The sequence below is a fragment of the Cygnus atratus genome, chromosome 13 (assembly GCF_013377495.2).
Source record: "Cygnus atratus isolate AKBS03 ecotype Queensland, Australia chromosome 13, CAtr_DNAZoo_HiC_assembly, whole genome shotgun sequence".
Taxonomy (NCBI): domain Eukaryota; kingdom Metazoa; phylum Chordata; class Aves; order Anseriformes; family Anatidae; genus Cygnus; species Cygnus atratus.
Window position 1 is genome coordinate 826,424 of NC_066374.1, and position 25,190 is coordinate 851,613.

A 25,190-nucleotide genomic window follows, 5' to 3' on the forward strand; every position below is an offset into this window, starting at 1 on the left:
AGTTACACCTGCTACTACTCCAAAGCCATATTGCCTTATAGCTAGACTTAACTGCAATAAGCAATCAGATTTTTCAGAAATTGTAAGATTTAATTATCTCCGCATCTCGTGGTGCTTGTATGCAATTCTATACCGTACTTCAAAAATCTACTTGAATATTCTCTTAAATATTAACCACCTTGCAAACATGCTCTCTACTCCTGTGGACAAGTCTTTTGTTTATAAGGTACAGTTTCTTTGATAATGCCAGTCCTTACATAACTATACACCTTCAAATGGAAGGTGTCATGATCAAGATTGCTGACCATAGCTCAAGACAGGCAGCTGAAAGCAGTTTCCTCAAAAATACATTATAAAATTCTATTCAAATCATGAAATTACCGCTTTTAAAACTGGAATTCTACAACATATATTAATTTCCATGCTAAAAAAACTACAGCAGATGTCTGTTATCACTGACTGCAGTTCATCACATAACCAACCAATGATGAAAATAATTAAGAAATACATTACCTGATAAAATTTGAATTTGAACCCAAGGATATGGCATAAAGTTTGTGGTTCACACATGTACATGTATGACTCTATCAGTGGTACAAAGAAATCATCATACTCAGGCCTGCACTCATAGACTTCTAGGATAATATCCAAAACTCTGTTAGGATCAAGGTTAAAACATCCTAGTGGAAAAGAACAGTAGAAAAGATTAATATCACTACTTTTCATTTTCATTCTGTTACTAATCTACAAATGCATTAGTTTTTAAAATTTAATCAAGGCGAAATTTTAACAGAAAAGAATTACATGCAACAAAATAATCTGGATCACCTCTAAATACACCGAGCATTTTGACTTGTGTCTAGTACTAAACCAGGCAAAGGCATTCAACAGGACTTTCAATTCAGATTACACAGAAATTTTAAGTTACCATCTTAAGGTCAGCATTTAAGAAGTATAAAACAAATCTCACTAATCCCATAGTGCCAGCAGAAGGCACAGACTTGCTCCTCTCTCCTTGCGTTGCCACATGTATTCATGCAGCTGCATAAATGAGCCATGTAAACCCAAAGCATTATTTTACACCCCAAAAAAGTGTTCAAGTTTGCAGCTAAATCCTGACCCATCTGGTTACACTGCTAGCAGCAATGCTGAATTGGCATGACAATAGGGAGAACTGCTTGTTTATTTTAAGGGAGCAAGGATATAGATCAACTTAAGCCAGTGTTGAAATAGTATCTGTATTTCACTAAACTTTTTCTGCCACAAAATAAATACTATTATTTATATCAAAAGAATCCACATCTACGCTATTTTCTTGTTTGTACCATGAGAAAAAATGTTATCCATGCACATCCACTACGCTGCTATGTAATTACATCAGTCTTTCTTTCCCCAGAAGCTATTTCCACTATGTCAGGACCTCCTGCAAATCAGTACTTTAGAAAATTGGACATTTTATAGGAAGTCTATCTGCAAATCCTAAAACTGCAGAAGACAGAAAAATACTGTTATAAAATTCCTCAAACTGAATGTGTTATTTTTTACTGTAATAACCACCAAAAACCATCTTATCATCTAGCTCTCTTCCAAAGCAAGTAGTATTACTACAGGGATTTGACAGTCTCAAGCAAAATTCTGTGACAGATGGAAAATTATCTTTACAAAATACTAGCACATCTTCTGGACCATGACTGCACTGGCACTGTATAGAACAGGAAATGGTGCGAACATTATTATAAAACTCTGTGTGCAAAAAGGAAGTCTAAAATATGGAGAATTACACAACATTTCCTGTTTCAAATACATTTTGCAATTTTATTGTGACCCTATTACTACTAAATTTAGATAGATGGAAAAAAATCACAAATTGAACTAGACAAAGGAGAAACATTTACTACTCATGTCTCTTTATAAAGAACCAGTTGTTCAGCTCCTTCAAGATTAAAAGGATATTCATGCATTGAGTTCAGTACCTTAAAATAGCAAAAGACATTACTTTGTTACTTTCTAATCTTCCTGCTAAGGGATATCAGGAACATCCTCAAAAAACACTACTCTTCAAGTAGCTGCTGAAATTGATCAAAGTCACATTTGGGACTGTACTATACATTTAGTATCTAATTTTTAACTACACAACATTCCCAAAAATCAACTTTGCCAAAGAAACAGGAGCATCCAAATTTCATAATTCAATTGAAGATGGTCTGCCAATACATTACTACCACACTACATGCCTGTATCATGTTATTTGATTCCCAGATGATCTCAAACAGTAGTCTAAGGTCACCCTCTACAGTTGCAAGACCATTTAAGAAAATCAGTACCCATATTCCTCCAACAAATTCCTTACCTATTAAAGATTTGATATTTTCAAGGATTAAATCACTAGTGATATTTCCAGATAAGTCCTGCCCCAGCTCTGCAATCAGCTTGGCGTAACCTTCATTCTCCTCTCTTAACAAATTAAATTTCTGTTGTTTATAACTGCAAATAAACAGAAGTTAAACACTATTGTTTAACACATCCACAGTGAAAGCTTATTCATGTTCTTATGAATATTAAGCTTGCTATACAAAATGTTAACTTCGAATATATTTTCAAGAACTTGCAGTTTATATCAGCTATTGCAAAAATGAGATAATGCAGTACAACAAATATCTGCAAGGCAGCAAGCACTCTCCAAATAAATCCATCTCTTCTTTTATTTCAAATGCAGACCATTTAAAAGCTAGATTATGTTAGCACTAACAATAAAGCTTGTTCTTACATGCTATGCTGAAGAACTACTCAGCACCTTATCAGTCTGTGAGTAAGGACCTATTCTAGTTTTAAATGCTCTTCTTTAATATAGAGACTGAAGCATTGGATGCAAAGGCAAAAAATATACATTCACAAGAATCTATAGAGGGTGTTGCCAAAATTAACATAACTGCATTTGCTTATTTATGGGAACATCAAATACCTATGCTTAATTGATGTAACAGCAAAAAAATATATATGCTCATATTTAATAAATTTATATTACAAATAAAATGAAAGATTAAGTATTTAATCTGTACATACAGGACAACTGTAGCAAAGAAAAGGTCATAGCAATAAGTGAAGTTAAAACAGGTTTTAGCATTCACATGCTTGAGAAATGTAAGAGGGCTAATGATGTTCTATTATTGTCAGTGACTTGTTAGAGTGCAATGAAACATTTTTCTTAAAGAAAAAACAGTATTTTATTACAAGAAACACTTTTTTTTAGAAAACATTGTTACCAGATTAATTAGCATTGCCCTTCCCCACCCACTCTCTAGAAAACCCTTACCCCAAAACTTACAATAGCTTTGTCTTTATTTTAACAGATTTCTGATTGAACTGTTGAGACTGCTTGATAAGTCCTAGTGATTCCAGTGTTTCTGGATCTAAACGCTCCTTTAGGACAGTGTCAGATACAAGATACTAAAGAAAGACCAAGAACACACATCAGATTTGCCAGTTATGAACACCTAGAAACATGCATATCATATACCCTCACAGTAAGTTTGAGGCAGAATGCACTTAGAAGTGAATACAACTGAGAAACTATTTAACTAGAACTAGAATTTTACAAGGGTACACTTTATATACAGAACACCTTGAATAAACAAGCTGTAGAGTCTAACTGCTGGTTACAAAGTATACACTACTTAGCATCTACGGATTTTATTACAAGAACTGCATATTACAAAGCTTAAACCCACTCTCTCATACGCTGAAAGAAGCCTTATTTTCTTACACTGATTTTTCCTACAAGTCAAGCTTATTCCAGATGGCTAGGAATGTCACTTCAAAAGGCAAAAGTAGGTTGCATAAAGGAGAAATGTAACACAAAATGTACTTCAGAAGCAAAATTTGTTTAACTGAGAAGGGAGGAAACTTACACTCTCTCAAAACTACTTCCTTAAAGGATTCAAACAACTAGACTATATTACTCTACCCATAACACGTGATAAAGGTATGTAGAAAGAAGTACCAAGTCAGCTAACGTAGCTGAAAAATGCAGAAAGAGGAAAAGTTTAACCAGTTCCTGCTTAATCAGTCTAGTAAGAGATCTGATTCCCAACGTTCTCCCAATACTTCTCTTATACACATTTTATAATTATTTTTTTTTAATTCTCATTGAGGAAACAAGAAAAAAAAATCAGCAAACATTGCTTTTAGGAACATTAAAAGTTCAAATTCACATTGCAGGACAAAACTCTGGATCAAAGTTACTTGTGTTACATCTCATTCCTGGAAACATAGTGTTTGTTTCTGATGGCATGTATCATATCTGCAAGTGCTCACTTCATCATTTCTTGTCTCCATGCTATATTCTTCCCCAATCCAAAAAGTATTCATTAAACAAACAATGCAGCAGCCTTACTGCATGAGAAGTTTGTTTGGTCACAGAACTCCTGGATGTCCCTAAATATTTTGCACTGCATTAAAAACAGGAAACTAAATGAACTACTCACATACAAGCAGCTTTGCATCTTGCAATCTTGAGCTACATTAAATCCATAGATCCAAATGGCTATAACACTAAAACTAAAACAATGTTTTTTGAAAATGGGAAAGTAAATTTTTCATGCAGGTTGGGCTGCATCTAAACTCAAGGTCAGCAGCAAGAAGTACAAGTTACCTATATATATATATATATACATATATATATATAGGTAACATATATATATAAGTATATATAAGTATATATAAGTATATATAAGTATATATATATATAGGTAACTTTATATATATATAAAATTGTAGTTTATTTTTCAATGATGGATAAAGCTAACCTAAGGAGACCTCCCTGACCGGACTAACAATATGGAAGATGCAAATGAAAAGTTTCAATCCATAGGAAGGAATAGACTGACTGCAATAAAAGTGTATTATCAGCATTCAAACTGCTTAGCCATCTGTTATGAACTGTAGTCAATAAGCAACGGTACATACACAATTTTCTCCTGAAATCAGCAGAGAAAATAAGCTCAGTGAGTTAATTGCTTTAAAAAAGAACCCAAAGGTTGGTCTATCTGATGAAACAACAGGTCTACCTACGCTATTTTCTAAACTAGATTAAAAACATGTTCAGCCTGAACCATCTTGTCAACAATACAAAACAGCTAAAAAAAATACTTATTTGTGTATAATTCCTCAAGTTGTTAAAAAACATTTTAACAGACTTCCTCAAAAAACAAAACTGCAACAACATAGTTTTAAGGTTATCTATTTTTTCTTAACAGATTTTGGCATATACGTTTACCAAAAGAATTTGTAAGTGCAACTGAACTTACCAAACAGGCTAATACCAGTTGAGTAAAATTATCCCTCTTACTTTTTTCTTCTAAACAACTTGTTTCAATATCTAGAAGAAAGGAAGAGGAGAAAGAAACACATGTTATTTGTGGAAATTTGCCTCTGTCACCTTCATGGCATTTAGAATTTTCTTCTATTCTTAACTGTTGCAATAAATGCTCATGATGACACAACGCAAAGTAGCTTGTTTTTAACACACTAGCTGCCTGTAACATTGCAGCTACTCATTCACCTTGAGATCCCCGTAATATTTCAATGACAAATCTCACACATGCACAAATCTCACAGAAAGGTAGAGCAGAAACCAGAGGAATGTCATAATCATAATTCTTTTCCCTTTCTTTGTTGGAATGAGGTTTATGGTAAACATTAAGGATGAATAATAAGCAGGAAAGAATACAAATACAAATTGCTGAAGAGAACTGGGTGACCCTAGCCTTAACGTCACATTGTTCTAGTCTCTTTTCCCTTGTCTTCAGGATAACTGCTGTCTGCAGTCTTTTACTATCTGTAATTCTGTATTTCCATTCTTTTTGCATTGTCAATGACTGAACGCAATTCAGAAATTCATTCCTGTGGAAAGAGAGGCCATAAAACAAAGGAAGCATGCCTGTCTAAAGTGGCTAAAAAAAAAACATTTCATTACAGGAAGCAAGGAGCTGCAAAAGGAGTGGAAAACTCAGTAAACAAAGAATCAAAGGCAGACATTACCAAAAATAAATATGTACAGACACGAGCACAAAAATACACAGAAAAACTAGACCCACAAAGTGACAACAACAAAAATCAGAGAAAGAGACCCCCAAACAGACTGGAAAACAATGATGTAGCAGGGTGGCAGCAGAGGGAACAGACATGCCAAATCAGTCTGGACCCCTGCACCCAAGCATCTCAGCCATGAAGAATCTGAAGAAAAAAATTAGACTAAGGAATACAGATTAGAGGATAAAAACAAGAACCAAAATTCTTATATATGGAGACACAGTAACTGAGAGAAGGCTACATTAAAGGGGGAAAAAAGAATCCTGGTAGCAGCAGACACAGCTTAGAGGGGAAAAAGCGTTAGAGGAAACTCATGGAAAAATAAGCAAGAAATTATATCAAATTTTATTTGTCCCCAGAGTAAACCTAGCTCCCAGTCATAGTTTCTCTGCTGCTAGTAAATCTAGTAAATGCAGGGCAGCTGTCTACATAATATGGGGGGGGAAGCAGACACACACTAGTTTCAGTTATTCAAACTGTTTAAGGAGCAACCTGAGTAAATTTTCTAACCCAGCTGAAAAGCAAAGGATATCAGTACAATACTGCACTATAAAAACTATTACAAAGAAAAAAAAGATACAAATACAGAGTGAAACATTATGAATGAAATAGTCAAAATGTATCAGTTCAATATTACAGAACTGAGGCTGCACATACAAATTTAATTGGCTGTGAACAGAGACATATAGTCTCAGCACAGAGGACCCTAGACACCTTCAAACCAAGTGCCTGTGACGAAGAGACTGACAGCAAGATTCACTGAAATGTGTTGAAAAGAACAAAAAGACATAGAACAAGAAATTAAAAGTATGATCTGAAAAAAAGTATTCAGGATTAAAATTCTAAAAACGTGCCAGAAACAGCTTTGGATCAGCATTATACAACACAAAAATCTGAAAGTTATTACCAGAACAAGAGGCGTACATCTTTAAAGCCTGCTCAGTTTGCAGATAATAACTTGGCAAACAATTCCAGTTGCCTTTAGGTTTCTGCACAACTAGTACAAGCTCCATTTCACTAACGATGACAGTGCAGATAGAAATATTTACAGAATGCATTCTGAGAACAGAAGATTATGCACCGATTTATTTAAAATACTTATAAGAACGATAACTACATTAAGTCACTGATTCCACTAGCTAGCATCCAGTGTTCTTCCAACCTATCTACTTTAACTTTTCTTGACAGAACAATTTCCACTGCCTTTAATAGGTAAACATATAGGAACTGTAACAGAACAAAGCAGAAAAGACATTAAGAACTTTGATACAGATACACTGAGAAAGAACCAAACATTTTGTAAAGGGAAGTAATGCTTTACAGATCTAACGAGTTTTCCTGAAGAAGTGAGCAATTAAATGTACAAAGCATGTATTTCTCCAAATCTATCACAACACTGAAAAGGAAGGGAACACAACTCACCTAATATGCAGAATACATCAGCTAAGATAGAAGGCATGTCTTCCCGAAATTCCTAACAAGGAAAAATAACATACATAGTAAATACAGAAATTCCAGCAACTACACTTAAAAAAATAAATTATTCTGTTACATAAAAGAAAACAGTGGCTCTAGAGGAGGCATCCTACTGTTGAGTACCTTTCTGCTTAATACGGAAGGGTAATTGATTTATAGCATTAAATCTGGCATCAAACCAGTAACAGGTTTTATTTTTTCTTAAATTATAAATGGGTAGTTAGTTAACCCCTGTCACAGGCCTGCACTCATTCAGGAATAACTAACTGGGAGAACAAGTTCTTAGGTATACTTGCCCTTGTCAAAGCCTCTATATTAAGCAAAAATCCTCAAAAATTTCACGGCGAGATGCAGATAAATCAGAATCAGCTTTTAATTAAAGAAAAAAAAATTTACATGTCACAACACTAAAGCTTCTCTAGAAAAGCTGTTTTTCCTTCCTGTAATTTCCAGTATCCTTCTACAATAAATATGACAAATGCAGAAGATGAAAGGATTAGCATTCTAGATGTATGAAAGGAACTTTAAAAGTTACATTAAAAAGTATACTTACCGTATATAAATATCCGTATGTATATTATATGCAACATATAGAGATGCATCAATAATAAAAAACAGTAGCATCAAATAGGTGCATTATTTTAATGGTGGTCACGGTACTTGGACATCTCAATAGTAAAATGGTAAACAAGAAACATATAAATTACAAAAACCAGTAGGTGGCATCACTGCCATGCTGCATAAGCAAGTTAAATCTATTTTTATCATTTATGAAAAACTTCAATTTTCATATGCCCTTAAAAAATTCATTTGTTTATGCTAAAATGAACAGAACTACTCCTCACCACAAAAAGTAGGGAATAAACAGAAACCCTGACAGCCTACATACACTTCGAGCACCCAGAGATGAAGAAAAAGGACTTGACAAGGACAACTTTTTAGATGTGAAAAACATGTTTCTCAAATATCATCCTGCTTGATTTGCATTCTAACTTTTTAACAGACTAAATATTTGGTAAGTCTACAATTAAAACAAATATAAACTTACTATAACATCACCAAGAACATTAGAGGCTTGATCATGCTTCAGGTTTCCTCTGACAACATGACATGCAAGCTCATACAAAACCTGTTGGATATCTGTTGAAAGAAAACAGATGATTAAAAAACGCATTAGGTAATCCCTGGTCTAACTTCCGAAACCATGTGTACAAGAATGCTGTAGTCTTCAGACACTTGACAGGTAAAGAGGACATGCTTCCCTTCATGAAGGGAGGGATTTTACTGACGCTGACAGATTAAATCTGAGCATCAATGTTTAAGACTTCGCATAAGCAGGCAGGAAGAGATGATCTACTTTCCTGAGAGTTTACAAAAAAACAGTAAAATGGGATGAAAAACTACAGTCCTGAGCATAACGACTTGAGTCTTTGCAGTTGGTTTAACAGACAACTTACAATTCACGTGAATATTATATATTTCAGTTCAGAACTTTTTCTTAACCATCTTATAACAGATGTACTTTCAAAAGCCATTTCTCTAGCAGAAACTAAGATTTAACTGGGGAAAAATGTCTAACCAGGATTTATTACTGCTACTATTTATGGAATTCCCTCACAACCAAAGAAAAATGTTTCACAAAAGCTTGTATTACACTGAAATACTAAACACAGGTGCATTTGAGAAAAATCTTGCAAAGTTAAATATGGTGTTTGCAAAAACAGCTATGGTAAACTTATAAAGGATTGTTCTTTAATAAACAGCAATGTTGATCTACATTTTAATATATGAAAAAATTAAAATTCCATGCTCTCAATTTGCAATTGTACCACATTTTCCTCAATAAATAGCATTTTCAATGATCATAATCATTTAAACCAACTAATTAATAACTTGGGGCCTGCAGACTATTGTCATTTCACTAAATACAGATGGTGATAAAAAGAGACATGTTACTTTTACTTATAACAATGCTTTTGGCAAAGAACACTAGTTGCACAAGACCTGAATATAGCAGGATTGGTTCCTATATCAGTTCTATGTAAAACACCCTTATCACTTTGAAGGCCAATTCAACAGCACAGCTTAGGGAAGTACCAAATTTAAAGATTTACAATGAACCCAAAGCAGCCATAATCATGGCCTTAGTCGTGTCTCTGCAAGTGGCTTCCCATAGTGGGGAGAATTTGTTATGCAGGTACACTGCCAACCCTGACCCGGCCTCACAGGCCTGGGGTATACTGAACTTCAACAGATGTCTTTCTGGAATTAAAAGGCAGAATTGCAAGTGTCAGTGTACTCTTCTCAACAGGATCCTGGTCATGTGGACTCAAGTTCTCAGCAGTCAGCAACTCTGTATCTCACCCCAGACTACAAATATTTTCAGTTGATTTTTTGTTTGGTTGTTTTTTTCTGCCCATCACCAGAAGGATTTCAACCCTTTCTACTGTCTTATTAATTTCTTCAAAATAGATACTGTGTGTATCTAGTCATTCCCACTGGATCTCTTAGATTCTGACAGCAAGAACAAGAAAAAATGTAAGAATTGCCAACCTTGGTCTAGAATAATGAACATCTGGTGACCATTCTTAGAAAGCTTTGAGAATAGCCCGTTTGCTTTGCTAAACAAATTGTTCTTTCTTAATGTTACTTGTAAACCAAAACATTTTAATATAAATTATCTTCTCCACTATTACTATCACCTATGACTATTTTAGCAAGAACTCAAATCACCACCTAAACAGCCCAGCAACATTTGCTGTCTTAGCAATATGGAAGCTTTTCTCCCAATCGATTCTGCAGAGCAAATCAACCTGTAGTTTTTCTTTAAACTTCAAAGACTTCCTGAAGTGAGAATTTAAAACTTAAAGACAACAGTGCTTTTCATTAACAAAAGGGATAGCATCTATAACATGGGTAATGTAAAAATTACTTTCTGCAGTCCACAATCGCACTTGCGGGTATCAGTACTTACATAACTTGCTTTTAGAACAAAATCTAGTGGTATATTGAGTTTGTAAAATGGAATTGTACTTTCTACAGCTTAAACCAAATACTAGCCGACCTTAACACTGGTTACTACTGTCCAAGTAATCTCTCATCATGACATCTGAAGACAAACCTAGGTGTGATGTCTGCATTGCCTTGCTACCTGTAGGATTCTCCTTTAGCATGCATTAATTGTTAATGTATATGAACACTCGAAGCAGATACATGGGTATCATAATCAACCGTTTCCAGGCTTTCTTTTCATTTAATTTGAAGGAAAAAACAAACACACAACTTACCTCTGAAACCGACATTATCATGGCTTTTGTTTTCACTGAGAGTGCGACACAGTTGCAAACTGCAGTAAGAGAAAACATGAAAAATATAGATATTAGGATATTAGCATTGAATAACCAGCATATGTTTCAGGGCTCTTGTTGTTCTGGCTAAAATAATTTTAACTCTGGCAGTTTAAATACCTGACTACATTTTAGTTTTCATTAACATTTATTCAGAGGAGTTACACAGCAAAGAAATACGAGACTTCTAATATATCAAACATAGAATAAGGCCTTTATACTTCAAAAAACATGCTTCCTAACATTACATGTGCTTACACATAGAAAAGTCAGAAAACTAGGTGATATTAGTACACCTAAGGAGCCATAGAAATGCTAGCACTAACCTACTGTTAGACAGTGAGGAAATGTTCATCTATTTCTATGACTTGCTGTCACTTCCAATCTCTGGCCTGCAAAATTTTTAATGTTAAATGACGTGCATGTCTTCCAAATGCAGTCTTAGCAAGGGTGAGACAGAATTTTACCTCTAAGTGCAAATTCTCATCACGAAGAGAAGCCACCATAGGCTGCAAAGACCTGTTGTGATGTTTTCTTGGCTACCATCGAGGTCTCCCTCAAAAATATCAGCCATATGTAAAAATTACACTAAGTACCACACAGACTGCAATAAAATAATAGTCCTTTGCACTATAAAATAAATGCTTAAATAGCAGCAGGCTTCACTACACTGAAGGCTTAGAAACAGACGTGCAACCCAAGCTGCTGAGGATTTTCTCTCTTCCATTACATTTTCACTACAGGATGAGGCTTCAAAAACAATTTCACATTTAAAAGCAACAGCACTCAAAAGAGGTAGCGGTTCACCCACTGCATTACAGACATTAAGGGAAATCCTAACAACTTCCTTCACATTTGCAAATTTCCAATCAAGCTTCACATTTTTCATCATAAGTCTTTCACATGCAGAAACGGAAGACAGTATTAGAGCTACAGTGTTCCTATATAAGATGCTAAGTCTACAGTTTCCTGTGTGAGCGATTTTTTAAGCAACATTATCTAATAAAGCAGGTATGTACAATTATTATAGAGGCTTATCATGGAAAAATAAATTGTAAAGGATTCTGTAGCAATCCAGCACTCATTCTATTTGCATCCTGTACAGATTATTACCTCTCTAGCAGGAGTAAACAGCTGTTCCAAGAATCAAAGGACAATATTTAGCAACTACAAGTTAAATGCACCTTTAAAAAACAACTGGAAAATAGGCAGTTTTACATATAGGTATAATGTAATCAGCAGAAACATGCAAGCTCAGCAAAAGTGAGGATATGGCTAAGACGTTCTTAATGCTATTGAACAAAATGCAATATGTTTTGAAATAACCTGAACAGACACAGCAAAATAGAGGACTGTAAATTTATTTTATTCTTCATGAATGGTAAATGCACTTCTCATTTTTCAAGTGCGGATGGATTTTCCCAGCTGTTCTTGGTGACTCTATTAATTTAAGTCAGATTTTTTTCATCTTAATTACTACTCCTCAATGAAGAGGTTATCCTGCTCTTATTTCTAACCTCTGTATGCAATTAACAGGAAAGTAAAACCACTGATTCTACAAAATTATCTACCGAGACGCACATCATGACCCCTATGACTTATGATACCATCACATAGGTTACAGTAGCAACAGCCCTGACTGCTTGGACTGAAGAGTTCACTGAAGTACATGTTAATACAAAAGACAAATTGTAACCCTCTTCCAATCCCATCTCCAGCGATACCAAAATACTAGTATAAAAACTTCATAGTAATACAGGACCTGTTTGATCAATATAACAGGTCATACTAAAGATCAGCCTGTAAAGCGATCTGCTTTCCATTTTTAATTACATTTGAAAAAATAACTTAAAAATCTGGGAGATGGGGATAATAAGCTTCCTTAGGTCTACATGGGAACTTTGGTGGTAGAAAATAATGCGCTGGTATTCATATCTGGATATAAATTAGTATCTGTGCTTATATTCTCCCATACAGGTAGACAACCTCTATAAAGGTGGATGACCTTCCCTGAAGGTGCTGGCAGGCAGTGCAGCTCTTTCATAGCTCACTGGGGAGAAAAAAAGAGCACGTTTGCTGCTCCTTCATCCCTTCCTTTCTGTCCTTGGCCACACAGTTCTAGCTCTCATTTCAGTTAAATCAGTTAACTCAACTGACAAACCCGGTGGAAAACTAGTGAAGAAACAAGTCATCTGCCACTTTGCAAGCTGAATCAGCTCACCAAGAGGTCAGATAAACACCAGAGTGAATGATGGAGTGAGGAATGAAGACCAGGCAGAAGCCCTCCCATCCAGCACCATCAAACCATGACATCTAGTCTTAGCTAAGTGCCTAAGTTAAAATCAGAACATTTGTCTTTTCAGTAGAATAAAACCCACCAATATTAGTATGATTAACTAAGGCAAAAAAAAGAAAAAAAGCCACTACAATATTTTCCCACCTAAACAACACCCAGAAAATGGAAACTCATTAGTTCGTTTTCAGTTCAATATCCCAAACGTTAAAAGCTCCCTTGAAACTTTTATTATTCTAACCTTGGAGCTCATTTCTGCATGTTTAGGACACAGAACTTCTCCTTTCTACCACAACCTAAATTCCTTTTGAATATAAATTATGTAACAAATTTGAAGTGCAATAGATAACAGGATAACCTAGAAAGTAAACATTAAAAAAAACAACTAAACAGAATCACTTCCTAAAAAATCAGTCTCAAAAGCAAATTTGTTTTGGATTAAGATTGGGTAGATTTGTTTAAACAGGAACCGTGAAGCTGTGTCGATCACCTATAGAACAAGTTGGCATAGCAGAGCCAGAAACCCAACCTAAGCCTCCCAACTCACACGCAGCATCCTATATACTCAGTTACACTCCCACACATGGTCTACAGCAGTAATTATCATAAAGCGCATGTGCCTGCAAATATGGAAGTATATGCATAACTTAACTGATGTGGGTAGTTCTTTTGTCGTGCACAATCAATTGCATTTTGCAGTCAGAATGGCACAACTACAACCAAGGTCTGTGTTCCTGACTCTCAGCCCTTACATTGCTCCTCATGCTACAACATTCCTCATGGAAGTAAAGTAACACGCTGGGCGTGCCTCAAAGACATCTCCAAATTTCACGTTCACAGACTGTTGAGCTTCTTCAGTTTATCTTGCAACTTAACATACTGCAGGAACTGCGAGCTCAGTGGTGTACTTGGCTGGACTTCTCCTTTGAAGGGTCCTCGATGCACTTGACCATCACAAAAAAACAAGTAACTATATCCCTGTAACAGTAAGTGCTTGCCACTGCATGATTGCATGTGCGTTATCAATGGCCTACAGTCATAGATGAGCACCTTGTCATGGAAGCCACTGGAGAAAATGATGTAATTTAAATACAAAAGGACAGTAGATGGGCACACAAATAGGTCTAGAAGGAGTCTAGACTGATGAGAATAATAAAGCAGTCACACAGATGCCAACTCAATCTCTCTTTTGCAATAGCAAAACAAATCCACATACTTCAATAAAGTGTATTTAGACAGAGAAGGGTCTGAAAAAAAGATACAAGGTGACCACATCCTGACCAATTTTTCATTTTGGTAACAAAGAATGCTTGAACCTAGCACACGATCTGCATTCATGTATCTGTATTAGGTATTATTACACATTGGTAGCTGAGTTAATTAAATTGAAAGCATGTACAGCTTTGAAAAAAGAATCAGAACAATTTCTACAAAGTGAACGGTCACTACTACTTCGGCTCCAGAATGCTGCCTTATTAAATGGTTCATTTTAGAAAGCGCACTGTTTTATTTTCCTCCAGTAAAATGGGAGATTAAAAGCTTTGGAAAAAGAAAGACTAAGTTAAACACTAAGAAGCGCTCTCAGAAAAATTTAGTTTAGTAAAAAGTTGTCTAGAATATTGGCTACAGATACATTATTTTGCTTCCAGAAAATACTTTCATGCATATTCCACATTTATAAAGCTAACACTGTAAAAATTGACAGCCCTTATCCAAGCAATCATATTTCCTTTAAAATGGACGGCTTCTTTTGCAAACTACTGATAAAATCATGTCTGGAACTGCATTTAAGCAGTATTTGGAATAAATGCCACAAATACAGAAATCTAGCCTATTTTACTGGCCAACAGCAGGTTATTGTTTTCTCCCTGGTCATGTGTACAGAGTACTGCTGGAGGGGAAATGAAAGGTGTTAGCATGGCCAAAAGTTCCTTCCACTGTTGAAGTTCTGAGAATTCAATTCAAATGGTGCAACCGTCATTACCAGATCAACTATAAAGTTTCTGTCCTCGTGCAATCTTCATACAATCTCCATGTCCATAACAGCGAAGTTACAAAAATCATCATCATATTTGAAATACATAGAGCAAAAAATGATTTAATAACCATTATAGAAGGAGACTATCAAGTGAATTTCACAAAATAACACCACACAAAATCAGTCTGTTTTATTATAGCCACCTGGGCATTTTTAAGAGACGTATCCGTTTATACATTTTATTCTTTGTTGTTCATACAGAAATTCACTCAAGTTCAATAAAAAAGGCTCTACTTGTTGCCTAAATACCGTTCAGTTATTGCCGTAAAACCTAAGAGTTTTAAGAGAGAGACTGAAAGGGTATCAATATGAACTTCAGCATCATTTGGGGGCTCCTGAACATGTAAGTTATTATTGTCAGAAATCCAGGTATTGAACAGACTTCTGTTCACCTTGCATCATTCACATCAAAACATGTTAAAATAACATGACAACACAATAACTGTTCTAGCACAATTCAAACACAACAATGGCTACAGAGGGGCATCCCTTCACTACAAAATGGAGGGTCTAGGGAAAATAGAGTTTTGTGCAGAGAGCCTCTATGTTGTTTATTCCCTACACCACTACCTCTTTCTTCATGCATAGGGAAGAATATTACCCTAGCTGCACAACCTTCTAAAATAGATGAACAAAAGAAAATAACATAAGGAGTGAATATCAAGAAGTGTATCTCATATAGTGACCCTCCAAATGCCTATGTTTGAAACTTTAGGGTTTTTTAGTTACAAAGAGCAAAAGCAAATAGAAGAATTAAAAAAATGAGCATTTAAGGCTATGCGGTTGGTAAATAGGGCACTCTTGTCCAAGGTAACATAGTAACAAGAAATTGACTAAGTGGTGAACAACCCCCTGACCAGCAGTGCTCCTGGAACACATCAGGCAGCACGGCTTGAGAACCTGCCGAGCAGCGATTGCTCAAGACAAACAGAGGGAAAGCCCTGAAAAGGAAGCCCCTAGCACACCCGGATCGCTTTGGGAAGCCGCAGCCAGACCCTCTGGCACCCAGGCGTTACCCCGCAGGATAACTGGGGCCGGCCAACCGACCCCACCTAGAGCGAGCCACAGAACGCAGCGCCGGCCACCTGCCAACGGGCAGAAAAACGGAACGGGGACCGAGGCCTGGACCCGAAAGGCCGTGGCGGTGACAGCGCTCCCGGGTGAAGGGGAGGGCCGGCACCCGCTAACCCGGCCCAGGGCAGGAAGAGGGCGCTCGGGCAACGGGCGGGCCAGGCCCGGCCGGTGGGGGCGAGCTTCGGCGAGGCCCGGCAGCGAGCAGCGGAGCCGGGCCCAGGGGGGCGGCGGGGCGGCGGTTGAGCCCTCCAGCCCCAGGAAGCCCGCAGCGCCCCCCGCAGCCGCGCTCAGCCCGGGCCCCCCTTCTTTCCTCCCCCCTGCCCCACCCCAGGCCCGCGGCCCCGCACTCACAACTCGTTCTTGCCCCCTTTCTCCCAGTTCTTTATCCACTCGGCGGGGATCGCGCCCGCCATCTTCCCCGTGTGGCGCCGAGAGCCCGGATGGGGGTGCGGCGCCCCCGGGTCAGAGGGGACGCGGCGGACCGCAGGGCACGACGGGAGCCGCGCGAGCCGTGCCCGAGGAGTCGGCGCGTTCGCGGCCATGACGCATGCGCGGTTGCGAGGCCGCGCCCTAAACGGGTGGCCCCGCCCGCTACGGGTGTGGCCCCGCCCCCAAGCGCGCCGCCGGCAGTTTGCAGGCCCATCAGGCAGCCACTTCCTGCCCGAGGCTGTGGGCGCTGACTGGCAGCCCCCAGGCCTAACGGGGGCTCAGTAGGGATAGGGGTAGGCCCCTCGCTAATTCTGTGGAAATTAACGCAGGCTTTGGTCTTCTAGAGACGGAGCTGAGGGGTCGTGCGGAGATGGCTCGTTTAAAGTGTTAAATGCACACGAAACGTGATTTGTGGGCTGTGTGTCACTGCCTCAGAAAAATAATAAAAATTAAGACCAGTTAAACAATTGTATTACATTTCATATCCTAGGCTTTCAATTCAGATTCCAGATTCACTGATGGCAGTAATACATTTAATTTTCTTCAGAAAATAAAGCATGTTCTGGAAAGGGGATAAAGGACTGCTTTGTGCCACTGCTCCCCAAAACCGTTGTTTTGCATTGCTGTTCCCAAAAATCATCACAGCACTGGGGGTAACTCTTCAGCTGGAGTCACAGAGAAGAGACTCAATTTAAGGGTGCGAGTTAACAAGCACAAGCAAACAATCCGCTCGTTTCTTTTATTCCAAAAAATACATCAACGTTTTTCAGATGTGGCCTTCCACGTAAGCAATTTACTCGTCTAATTGACAGTGACCCAAAGCGAGGCGCTGTGTGAGTACAGATCTGTGAGCCGCTGTCACACGAGCAAAAAGGACAAAGTTAGAATGGCCGACCAATGAGGGCCGACACACAAAACTAGAATTTAAAGGAAAGAATATAACAGAAACAAAGATGATGATACAGTTTTCAGAATGCAATGCACCTGAAGCTTAAGTCACCCTCAACGAGTCTTTCAGGGTATTTTACTTGTCATTTGAGTTCTGCATATTTGGAAAGCACTGAACAAAAGAGTACATGTGCGTGTGCACGCATTCAGTTCTCCTAATTATTTGGAACTGCAAAAAATTATAACCCTAGTTACTAAAAATGCAGGGACCCTTGTCCAAAATGATGAACCATCTCCACATCCTTTGTAAACCATGTTGCAAGATGTAGAGGTTTTATCTTTCAAAATAAAATTCAGATACTCTTCATCTGTTGACACAGCATTTTTACCAATAAATGATCAAATTAGCTTTTCAATTCCTATTTAGACACTATTTTGAAAATTAAAATATTTTTCATTACCCCTTGACAAGATTGGGGATAAAATATTTTAATAAATTATGATGTTTATTAAATGTACAGCAAACAACTTCATAGATGTTCTCTTGTGATCATGATCCCTAATACACATGCCCATCTTACAACATGTTTTACATCCCTGCAAGTCTCCCCTAGGTTTTCTTAATTTCTTTCAGTTGCTAACAAGGATATATAAGTTAAGAAATACTTAATTTGGTCAGGCAGCACATTATGTCTTCCCAAAACTGCACAAGGCCTGAATGTGAACAAGTTGAATTTTACCTTCATGATGAGTGTGAAAGGAGACTATTGAGAAAATAACAGAAGACTAAAGATATCTAGTCATTGCAGGAGCAAAAAGATTACATCCCAAGTTTATTCAAGGAAACCGAACTACTTTTGTAAAGGATATTTATCACAGAATGAATTGAAGATAAATGTAGTTATTACACACAATGTAGAAATATATGTGACAGAAACAATTTGAAAATCTGAGCTTATACTAGTAATAAGTAATAGCTATAAAATCTATGAGAAGTGTTTAAGTAATAACTATAAAATCTATGGAAAGTGATACTCATACTTGCTGATATATTTCTTGTTAGAAGATAATCACTTCACTATCAAGACCATTGGTTATGGGTTATAAGAAAAGCCATTTCAGGTCAGTATAGCGGCCTTATGATTATTTTCATTATAACAGTGTTTCGTATTAACAAGTTTTTGTCTTCCAATACTAATGCAAATATCACAGCAGCAGTGTCACAACTATAGATTTCAAAACACCAACTTCTCTTTTACTTGAATTTTGTAATTTGACGATGGAACAACCTAACAGAGACAAATCATTGGAAACTGAAATATGGGCTTGCATAACTGAATATGGCTTTAAAGCATACAAATTATTCAGTTGTAGAGAAGAGACAAATGTTCAGTGTTGCATAGTCATGCAAAATAATGACTGCTGCTTCTGCAAATGCTTAGATCCGTTGACCTCTGCCTTAGATCCCTTGACAGATAGTGATGAATAGAAGAGAATTTCTCTAAAAATACCATCTTCCCTCTCTCTTGGCCAGAGCTACGAACTTATTTTTTAACAATCTATATATAAATATATATGTATGTTTACTTCATGCAGAGACTTCAGTGCAGTGCCAATTTTTAGTGGTTCAAAGTCTGTGGATTTTTGTAGCAAATGGCCTATGGACTAGGTCTGTAAGAGTAGTACAATGCCATGTAGCCCTAATAAATGAGCAGTATTATATAACGTTTACAGTTTAGTTAGTGATCACAACAGTTAGTGACATTAAAGCCAATTTTAAAAGATATTAAAGATGCAGTTGGGACTATAAAAAGATTTTGCAAAAGCAGATCATTTAGCTGGCTCCCATGGGCATCGATGGGTCTCATAACTATATGGTTTTGGTACATTTGTCCCACAGGCATGTCTGCAACTTTAGACCTAGAAATATCTTTGGATATCTGAATCTTAGGATATACACAATTAAAATATCATTAAAGTGTGATACAGCTTTTGAAGGATGAGAGTTTTATGTGGTTTCATGGTTTCTAAAGTTTCGCAATGTGAATGTCACCAAAAAGAATTAAAAAAAAAAAAAAAGAGTATTGTAGATCAGCCATTCAATGGTGACTCATTAAAAGAGCATCTCATTATTGTAAAGTTTGGGCTGTTACTTAAGTAGCTTATTAAATGCTTAAATAATTACGGAATAATTAGGCCTGGGATTAAAGTACAGCCAATAATAAAAAAAAAAATGTACCATGTCAGCATCACTATATTTGCTATGTTTTCTATACATTTCATTTGCCATAAGTGGGGTAATTAAGTTGTGATGAATGGTGCAACATTTACAGTAAATGAAACGCATTATCTGTAGGTGCTGCTATACTGGAATTCTCTTCAGTGGTAAATACTTTGTAATATATTTATAATCCACTTAGAATCAATTTTGTGAACATTTATGCTGGTGAGTGATTTTATCTGCTGAGACTTGAGGACTAGAAGACATGAGTGAAATTTTCCTTTTATGTAAAGAATTGCAAAGTCAGGTCCTGAGATTTTGTTTTTCTTTTGTAAATATATTAATATGTATCTCAAAATTATTAATAATTTTCAAAGCATTGCAATTCTCAGTTCCAAATCACTTTTTTTTTTCATTTTTTAAATTAAAATAATTAAGAATACTAGCTGAGCATAGGTAGTGTATTATGTAAAGTCTTCTTATAAATCCACATAAAATGAAGTCTTTTCTCAGAAATTATCATCAGATGAAGCACTATATTTTTCTTGTTTCACATAGAATCATAGAATCATTCAGGTTGGGAAAGACCTCTAAGATCATCTGGTCCAACTATCCCCCTACCACAAATGCTACCCACTAAATCATGTCTGTAAAGCACCATGTCCAACTTTTCCTTAAACACCCCAAGGGATGGTAACTCTACTATCTCCCTGGGCAACCCATTCCAATCCCTGACTACTCTTTCTGAGAAGAAATGTCTCCTAATTTGCAACCTAAATCTTCCCTAGTGCAACCTGAGGCCATTCCCTCTAGTCCTATCGCTAGTTATCTGCAAGAAGAGGCTGACCCCCAGCTCCCCACAGCTTCCTTTCAGGTAGTTGTAGAAAGCAATAAAGTCTCCCCTGAGCCTCCTCTTCTCCAGATTAAACAAACCCAGTTCCCTCAGCTGGTCCTCATAAGACTTGTGTTCCAGGCCCTTCACCAGCTTCATAGCCCTTCTCTGGACACAATCCATCCAGAGCCTTGATGTCTTTCTTGTAGTGAGGGGCCCAAAACTGAACCCAGCACTCCAGGTGCAGCCTCACCAGAGCAGGGAATAGAGGGACGATCACCTCCCTGGTCCTGCTGGCTACACTATTCCTGATACAAGCCAGGATGCCGTCGGCCTTCTTGGCCACCTGGGCACACTGCCTGTTCGTGTTCAGGCAAGCATCAACCAGCACCCTCAGATACTTTTCCTCTATGCAGCTTTTGAGCCACTCTTCCCAAGCCTGTAGCACTGCATGGGGTTGTTGTGGCCAAACTGCAGGACCCGGCGCTGGGCCATGTTGAACCTCATCCCATTGGCCTCTGCCCATCAACCCATCCTGTCCAGGTCCCTCAGCAGGGCCTTCCTACCCTCTGGCAGATTGACACTTCCCCCCAACTTGGTGTCATCTCCAAACTTACTGAGGATGGACTCAATTCCTTCATCCAAGTCATCAATAAAGATATTAAAGAGGATGGGCCCCAACATCAGCCCCTGGGGAACACCACTGGTGACCAGTCGCCATCTGGATTTCACACCATGCACCACCACGCTCTGGGCCCAGCTGTCCAGCCAGTTGTTAACCCACCAAAAAGTGTACATGTCCAAGCCATGGGCTGCCAGCTTCTCCAGAATACAGTGTGAGACCGTGTCAAAGGCCTTGCTGAAGTTTAGGTAGACTACATCAACAGCCTTTCCCTCATCCACCAGGCAATATATCTATCTATACAGATATAACTTACATATAGTTATATGTCTATATAGATACACATATATGTAGAGAGAGAGATTTATAACTACACCATCAAGGAGTGAAAAGCATATATAAAAGTATACTTGTGTTTTAGAGATATATTTGTTCTCGACTCAATCTGCTTTCCATTACTTCCATTAACTTTACGAAAGCTATTGTTTTTTTTTCCAGTTTAAAATAGATATGAGGAAAAAATCAAACAAAAAAAGATCTAAGCTGTTTCACAGTTGGCTAAAATATATTTTAGATATATTTTAGAAATTCTCTTGTGAACAGGTTAGCTATTGCATATTTTCTAGTATCTATTATATATAAATACGTATACATTTATATCAGCCATTTACATTTTTACAGTTTTTATAGTCACAGAATCATTAAATACTTCATGCTGGAAGGGACATTTGATGGCAATCTGCTCCAAGGCCCTGCTCTAAGTTAGGCCTAAAAGTTCAAGCAGGGTGCTCAAAGCCTTATCTGACAGAGTTTTTAATTATTCCAAGGAGGTGATTTCACAGCTCTTCCGGGACCCCATCCCAGCTTTTGAGCATCAAAGAGTTTTTTCCTTCAGTCAAACTGGAATATCCCTTGCTGCAACTTGTGTCTGTTCCCTCCTGTCCCTTTGCAGTACCTCTCTGAGACTGGCCTGGTTCCATAGTATTTCTGAAGTACTAAAGAAAGCACCTTGTGATAGAATTTTATATAAAATATGTTCTACTTACCAAAGATGCATGACGTATAACCCCTAAAACATAATCATTCATACATTATAATAAGTTAATGGAGGCAAAGCAAGATACTTAGGAATACTAAGATGATTAGGGAACTGGAGCATCTGTCATACAAGGAGAGGCAGCAAGAGCTGAACCTGTTTAGTCTGGAGAAGAGAAGACTAAGAGGGGATCTGATCAATCTGTATAAATATCTGAAGGGAGGGTGTCAAGAGGATGGGGCCAGACTCTTCTCAGTGGTGTCCAGCAACAGGACAAGAGGCAATGGGCACAAACTTAGATGCAATCCTGTGCAACATGCTCTGGGTGACCTTGCTCGGCAGGGGGAGTTGGAGCAGATGATCTCCAGGGGTCCCTTCCAATCCCAACCATTCTGTGATTCTGAGGTTTTAAAAATAAACATGCACATTTTCCTCTTCAGATTAATATATTATCAACAAAGAATAGTCCTCAATCATAGGCTATAAAGTCATATTTAATTTTGCCTTATCCTTGCTTATATGGTGCACACCTTTGTTCGTAATACCTGGTATTAGCTGAAGTGTGACCAATTCCTGGGCTGAAAAGTAATATCTATATTGCAGTCCTACACAACTTCTTTTAAAGTTTATTGTCCATCCTTTCATGAGGCTTTTGTGTGCTTGAAGAAGTGTCATGAGCATCCTACAATTCCTATAAATGAGTCAGAGACCCTTTTAAAAGCTAGGATGTTTCTCTCATTTCCAAAAATTACAGAGAGATTTCCATCTCAATCAGAATAGCTATATTCACAGAGTTTTCCTTTGGCATTTTGTTTCCTTCTGTTATTTTTAGAAGTTGGCATTTACCTTTCTAAATATTCAAATAAAGTAAAATTAAAAAAAGAAAGAAAAAGAAAGAAAGAAAGAAAGAAAGAAAGAAAGAAAGAAAAATAATTATGACTGCAAAGCCGTGGTATGTCAAACTGCAGTCTTAAGTCACCTACTGCGCCTCGTGCCTGAATAAAGAAGCAATCAGAATGTTTTGTCCCAATTTCATTAAAGAAAATGCCTCAGCTGGGCACTATGGTAACAGCTGGATAGCAGTAGGTTATTATTTAGCTTAACTACAACTATAAGGTTTTCAAAGGTGTAGTGTATTATGCAGCAAATACATAGTTAGGAGAAAATTAGTGTTAATTTAATCTTATAAAAATGTGTATGTTCTTGGTTTTCTAAATAAATACTACAGATGCCAATTAGGAGAGCTGTAAAATGTACAAAACCATAAGAAAGAAAATGTCTGAACAGCTTATTTCTTCTGTATGAACCTACTGCATGAATCTGTGTGACAAGGCATAACTTTATTAACTGCTCTAAGGGGTAAACAGCTGAATGTTTTACTTTTCTTGCACAGCCATTTAAGAGTGACTGGAATGAAATTGCCTTTAATGCTTGGGTTTTGTATCATGTACATGTAAGAATTAATTACTCTAAATTCCTGAAATATATGCTTTTTTATTATTATTTATTTATTTATCAGTCATAGTTCAATGATTGTTCCTGTTCTTTTTCTGGGAACATTTCCTAATTTCTCACACAGAAGAAAAAGGGTACAAAGAAGGCATGTTTCCACATTTTCCAGATGATTTCCATTCAGTAAACGCTGTTTAGACAAGATTCCTAAACATTATCTAGTACTGTCTGTTTCTATTCAGCTGGGCAATTGAAAGGAGAAACATTCTCACGTAAGTGACTGCCAAATAGATGTTGTAACTTCTGGTTTTTTTCATAGCTAAACTCAGTATCAGTTAGCCATAGATTTGGGTTCGACATCCAAACCCTGTCAGCCTGGAAGCGTTCTGGTCCAGGTTTTGGAATGGTTTTGTTCCACTTAACTTTTTTGTTCATGCACCTGCTGATGGAGAATGGAGGGCAAAAATACTATTTAAGCTCTGTTCTACATAATGCCTGTGAAAAAGTGGTTTAGTTTATTAAAAAGGATGCTGTGCGCAATCCCTAGAGCAATTAATCATCCAAACTGTGATTGAGACTGTGTTTGGTAGACACTAGAACAGTTATTTACTTGACAATATACTTCACTCTACCTCAAAATGCATTTCTTTCTGATCAGAGTGCATAACTCTGCTTTGAAGAATGTTGCTTTTTGGGGCGTTGTTCTTTTTCTAATCAGCTGTTTCAGCATCGGCTTTGAACAGCTGAGAAATCTACAAATACAGGAAAAAAGAGAACTGTCCCTTTAATCACAGTCTCACCAAATGGTAAAATGTTAGTGGCAAAGTGGAGATCTGGAAGGCAGTAACTGCTGTGGTTTCTCTGAAGGATGGAGATGAGCTGTTCTGATGGGCTGTGCTCACAGCCTGTGCTGGAACAATTGAGAGAATAGATGCCTGCCTGCCTGCTTTGAGGAAAGAAGGCACAATGGAAAAATTGTAAATGCTTTAAGATACATTCTGTCTTCTAGTACATAGCCTAGCAATGGCTGTATCAAAGTCTATTAATAGAATCTCAGATATTAGTATTGGGAGTATGGAAATATGGAAAATCTGGGCGTTTTGCAAGTTTAGTAAGCTGAGCAGTGACAGCATCAAGCAAGGCAGTTGAGGGTCTTGCAGCATTACCTGGCTCCACTGCGGCAGAAAGGCAGCGTAAACTTGCAGAACTGCTATTCCTGACCTTACAGCTCCTCATTACTCACTGGGTTGTCTCATAGCAGGGTATTCTTCGGGATGGCCCTGCATCATTACACTTTTTAGGTAACATACATCCCACAGAATATTGCATTTGATTTAATGCACTTTCGTTTACTGACAGTACCTGTTTGCTAACTTCAGCACATAATTAGCC

At 37.5% G+C, this 25,190-nt stretch overlaps 1 protein-coding gene across 2 annotated transcripts in view; it reads right to left on the reverse strand.

Annotated features, from left to right (window-relative positions):
* The window catches only part of THOC2 (THO complex subunit 2), a 55,065-nt gene extending 38,158 nt beyond the window's left edge, over positions 1 to 16,907 (reverse strand). Inside the window, exons 1-8 of one of the 2 annotated variants that reach the window (XR_004777822.2) lie at positions 16,670 to 16,907; positions 10,854 to 10,912; positions 8,615 to 8,706; positions 7,513 to 7,564; positions 5,307 to 5,377; positions 3,326 to 3,447; positions 2,351 to 2,484; positions 514 to 680 (exon numbers count right to left, since the gene is read on the reverse strand). Coding sequence is in view for 1 of the 2 variants with exons in the window: in XM_035541325.2 (XP_035397218.1) it covers positions 514 to 680; positions 2,351 to 2,484; positions 3,326 to 3,447; positions 5,307 to 5,377; positions 7,513 to 7,564; positions 8,615 to 8,706; positions 10,854 to 10,912; positions 16,670 to 16,860 (888 nt within the window). In the remaining variant the exon portion in view is untranslated. The remainder of the gene's footprint in view (positions 1 to 513; positions 681 to 2,350; positions 2,485 to 3,325; positions 3,448 to 5,306; positions 5,378 to 7,512; positions 7,565 to 8,614; positions 8,707 to 10,853; positions 10,913 to 16,669) is intronic. The other variant, XM_035541325.2, reaches the window with a different exon arrangement.
* Positions 16,908 to 25,190: the final 8,283 nt, after the last annotated feature.